Source organism: Rhincodon typus, chromosome 47, assembly GCF_021869965.1.
Source record: "Rhincodon typus isolate 14 chromosome 47, sRhiTyp1.1, whole genome shotgun sequence".
NCBI classification, from domain to species: domain Eukaryota; kingdom Metazoa; phylum Chordata; class Chondrichthyes; order Orectolobiformes; family Rhincodontidae; genus Rhincodon; species Rhincodon typus.
The window spans coordinates 1,175,327-1,180,285 of NC_063378.1; the positions used below are offsets into that span (position 1 = coordinate 1,175,327).

Genomic DNA, 4,959 nt, shown 5'->3' on the forward strand with positions numbered 1-4,959 from the left:
AGACAGACAGTTCCTGAGTTTTAAGAAGATACAGACAAAGTAAAATGCTTACATTCCACGTTCAGGTGGATCGTGTTAGAGCTGCTGTTACCCAATGGGTTTGTCACTGTGCAGTAGAAACTGGCATCATTCCCACGTGTCACTGGAGTGAAGGAGAGAATCCGGCTGCTTGTGTTTAACTGGGTGCTCGTGTTTCCCTCGATCCTGAACCAAGAGTAATGAGATATCGGTGGGACACCTTCACTGGAGCAGGTTAATGTGATGTTGTGTCCTTCTCTGATCCCACCTGAGGATCCACTGATGGACGCTGTGGTCTGCCGTGGGGGATCTGGAACAAGAGCAGAGGAGAATCAGCAGGTAATCCCTGTGGCCTGTAACCCTCTGAGATCTCTACACTTCTCCAGTTGCAGCCTCTTGAGTACTTCCTGATATCCATCCCTTGACCTTCAACTACCTGGAGCCCTAAGCTCTGGAATTTCCTTCCTCATTTTTCACCTCCTTCAGACAAAACATGATCCTGACCCACATAAGGAGATCTTCAGTCACTGACCAAAAGCACGGTCAAAGTGGTTTAACTTAAAAAGCCTCTGAAAAGAGTGTTAAAGTGTTTGTATCTGTGTTTACACAAATCCACATGCCTGTCACTGTAAAGCTGACAGGCTCTTGGGGATATTAATTTGTATGCAGAGATGTGGCTGTGGAATCTCTTGTGTGCAGATGATATCACACACCGAGCCAGAACAAAAGAGGAACTGGAGAGTATGATGCTCCCAGACAAAATACACAGGGAGACATTTGGATTGAACGTGAATGAGGCAATGACCAACAAAATGGCTCTAGAAGGTAACGAGGATATCAAGATTGGGTGCACCGAGGGAGGGAGAGTAGACAAATTCCTATTATAATGCTTAATGATAAGTATCAAAGTTACATCCAGGACTGAAATGTGGCTTAGAAAAATAACAGCAAGCACCATAATCAGTGACTTTAGTCTCTGAAATTATCACCATGAAGCTGAGAAAACATCGGGTGCAGTCATTACTGCGGCGTGTTGTACTCGATGGATGTGAGAGTCAGATGCTGAAGAAATTAGATGAGAGGAGGGTAACAGCTTTTGAAATGAATGTATGGCAGAGGATTCTCAGATTCAGCTGGTGGAGACCAAGTCGTGGCTTGGAGAAAGATTAGAAGATCAGGAGCCAAAAGTGGTGTTATGTCCCGTTAGAGTGAGATGGACCAATCAGTTCAGACATAGAAATGGAGAACTGTCTTTGTCTCAGCAACAATTGTTGGAGAGTGTCAGATGGTGGATAACAGTGGAGGCGTGGAATAAGGAAGTGTTGAAATCCAGAGAGGAAACAAGACAGTGCCAGCAGCTCCTCTAAACATATTGTAACAACGAACAAATGTAACAGGTGTCTCACATTGCACAGTGATGGTTATGGAGCCCTCCACTGCTCCGTGGTCATTCTCTGCCACACACTGATAGTCTCCAGTCTCTCTGGATGTAACGTGAGGAATCTCCAACCACAGCTCATTGTTGGAACTTGTTCTGTTCATTGTGGCATTAAGATGTCTCCACATCAGGTTAGAAGCTGGGAAACTCTCAACAGAGCAGATTATCACTGCAGCTTTCCCCTCAGTAATATTGATTGATGAATCTTTAATCTCAAAAGAAGTAATTGACAGATTCCGTGGTGCATCTAAAAACAAATAAAGATTAGTTAACAAACGTTGGCTGTGAAACATTTTGAAAGACCCTGAGAATATGAAAGATGTGAAATCTATGGGTTCCTTTGACACAAAGTATACGAACCCGGCAAACATTACAGTTTAGTACCAGAGGGTACAGCAAACTAATTGGGCTAATAACGATGGTGTGCAACACTTGGGTCAGTACTGGGGGAAGAAGCACTGTCTGTGGATCAGAATTGAGGCAAGTCAGCACTATCTGTGGGTCAGTACTAAGGAAAGGTAGCACTGTCTGTGGGTACATCTGGTTGTCAGTGCTCCCCAGGGTCCTACAGTTCACTGTGTATTCCCTTGACATTTTTATTGTGCTCAAACACATTACCTCACATTTATCTGTGTTGAATTCTATTTGCCACCGATCAGCCTGTCTATATCATTCTGTAATCTAAAGCTATCCTCCTCACTATTTATCAGCTCACTGATTTTTGTATCATCCACAACCTGATCTGACTGATCAACCCTCCTACATTCATTTCTCAATCTTTTATATGTACATCGATCAGTGAGACGCCCAAAAGTGATCCCTGTAGAATCCACTAGACACAAGTTTCCGGCCACAAAAACACCTTTTGAAAATCACCCTCTGCTTCCTGCCACTTGTCCAGTTCTGGATCCAATTTGCCAACTTTCCTTGGATTCTTACTCCTATCAGTCTCTTAAGTGGGATCTTATCAAAAGCCTTGCTAAAGTCCAAGCAGACAATGTCAAATGCATTGCCCTTCATTCCTGAACAATGGTACAACATTGGATGTCCACCAATCCTCTGGCACCTCTCCTGTTGCCACAGAAAAATTGAACATATTTGCCAGTACCCCTGCTATTCCTTCCTTGCCTCACTGAACAGCCTGAGATACACTTCATCTGGTCCTGGAGTTTTAGGCCTGGCAGACCATCAGAACTTTGTCTCTGTTGATGCTGATTTTTTTTAACTCCTCCTCCCTGATTTCTATAACCACATTGTCCATTACACGAGTGAACACCGGCACAAAAGGTTAATTCAGAACCCGACCTATGTCCTCCAAGTCCACATACAAACTAACACTGTGGTTCTTAATGGGCCCAACTCTTGCCCAAATTATTCCTGAATCCTTGTAAAAGAAGTTGGGATGTTCCTGCATTTTATCTGCCATTACCCTTTCATGCCCCCATTCTGCTCTCCTAATCGTTTTCTCAATATCTTTCTTACATATTTTATATTCCTCTAGACCTTTTGTTTAAGCCTGCTTAAAATTCCCCTTTTCTCTTTATCCAGCTTTGTATATCCCTTAATGTCCAGGGTTCACAGGATTTGTTGGTCCCACCTTTTATCTTTCTTGGAAATTGTGTGCCTGTACTCTCTCTAATTCCTTTTTGAATGTTTCCCACTTTTCTGACACAGAATTACTGAAAATCATGTCTCCGAGTCCACTCTGGCCAAGTCATATCTGATCTTATTAAAATCAGCCTTTCCCAGGTTTAGAACTTCGATTTCAGGCCCATCCTTATCCCTTTCCATGATGAGCTCGAGTCTAACAGAATTACAATTGCTGTCTACAAAATGCTCCCCTGCAGATATTGCAAACACCTGTTCTGCTTCATTGCTCAAAATTAAGTCCAGGACCATCACCTCTCCTTTAGGGCCTTCACTGTAGTGGCTTTAAAAGCTGTGCTGGATGTATCCTAAGAATTCTGTTCACTCTAAGCCTTCCATACTATGATCATTTTAGTAATTTTGGGAAGGACAATATCTCCCACTGTTACTATCCTATTCCTTTTACGCTTTCTGAAATTTGCCTACATACCTGCTCTTCTCTTTCTCTCTGACAGTTTGGGAGTCCATAGTGTACACTCAATGGTGTGATTGCTCCATTTTGGTGTCTAAGTTTTACTTAATGGCTTCACTTGAGAAGCCTACCTACAGTCAACCTTCCTTACAGCTGATCAGTTTTGCAACATCTCCTCCTCTTTTACCTCCTCCCCTGTTCTAGCTGAAGATCCTGTATTCTGCAATATTGAGTTGCCAATCCTGTCCCTCTCTCAACCATGTCTCAGCGACAGCAAAGGCAATATACTTATATTTTAATGGCCCTCGCCCATTGTTTGTTCGACTCTTTGCATTAAAGTAAATAACATTCAACATTGCCAATCTCCATGAGCCATAACTGGGCCATACTTCCTGTCTGCTCCTGACTCTCCCGCTGTCTATTCTAGTTCTGGATGCGCATCTCCCCTTGCTGAACCATCCCTCAGGATCTCAAGCCGCTGCCAAGTTAGTTTAAACCTTGCTTAGTAGGACCAGCAAACCTCCCCATAAGGATGCAGGTCCCATTCCGGTTCATGTGCAACCTGTCTGCCTTGTACAGGTCCCACCAGCCCCAAAGAGTCCCAGTGTCCCAGAAATCTAAAGCTCTCCCACCTGCAACATCTCTCCAGCCACATATTAACCTGGATGAACAACCTATTTCTATACTCACTAGGATGTGGCAGTAGAAGTAATCCATGGATTATGAATTGTGAAATCCTTTGTTTCCAGTCTGTATCCTAATACCCCCAAATTCAGCTTGCAGCAACTCACCCCTTTTTGTCCTGATGTTGTTGGCATCAATATCTTCCACAATCTCTGTCTATTGCCCTCCGATGTAGATGTTGAATGCTGAGTACACTTTCATTGCCCAGTGATGGTTATGGACCCCTCCACTACTGCATGGTCATTCTCTGCCACACACCGATAGTCTCTCTGTTACATCCAGTTACTCTGGATGTAATGTGAGGAATCTTCAAGCACAGCTCATTATTGGAATTGAGCATGTTCTTTTCTCTCTCTCTCTCTCTCACACACGCACATTCTCACTCACCCTCTTTGTTTCTGTCTCTTTCCTTTTTTCATTCTATCGAACTGTCTAATGGACTCAAGCTCAAACTGACTCTGAATCCTTGGGTTAAACTCAGTGATAATTTGAAAACTTGGCAACAAGCGGCATGCTTGTACTAAGGCATGTTTGACAGCAGAAATCAACACAATGTCATGATCCCTGAAAGTTAATATATTGTCTGATTGTTGTTGTAGACAGGACAAAAGGTCCAGCTAAAAAAAAAAGTCCTGGGACAGATCTGTGCAGATGCTGTTTGTTGAATGGGTGTCTGGAATTTGCATCATCAATTTCCTTCAACACAGTCTGAACGCGTGTGTGTGTGTGTGTGTGTGTGTGTGTGTGTGTGTGTGTGTGT

General features: G+C 43.3%; 1 protein-coding gene across 1 annotated transcript in view; it reads right to left on the reverse strand.

Annotated features, from left to right (window-relative positions):
* The window catches only part of LOC109921388 (sialic acid-binding Ig-like lectin 10), a 34,928-nt gene that overhangs the window by 2,439 nt on the left and 27,530 nt on the right, over positions 1 to 4,959 (reverse strand). The window contains exons 8-9 of the mRNA XM_048620564.1: positions 1,425 to 1,703; positions 53 to 328 (exon numbers count right to left, since the gene is read on the reverse strand). Of these exons, the coding sequence (XP_048476521.1) occupies positions 53 to 328; positions 1,425 to 1,703 (555 nt within the window). The remainder of the gene's footprint in view (positions 1 to 52; positions 329 to 1,424; positions 1,704 to 4,959) is intronic.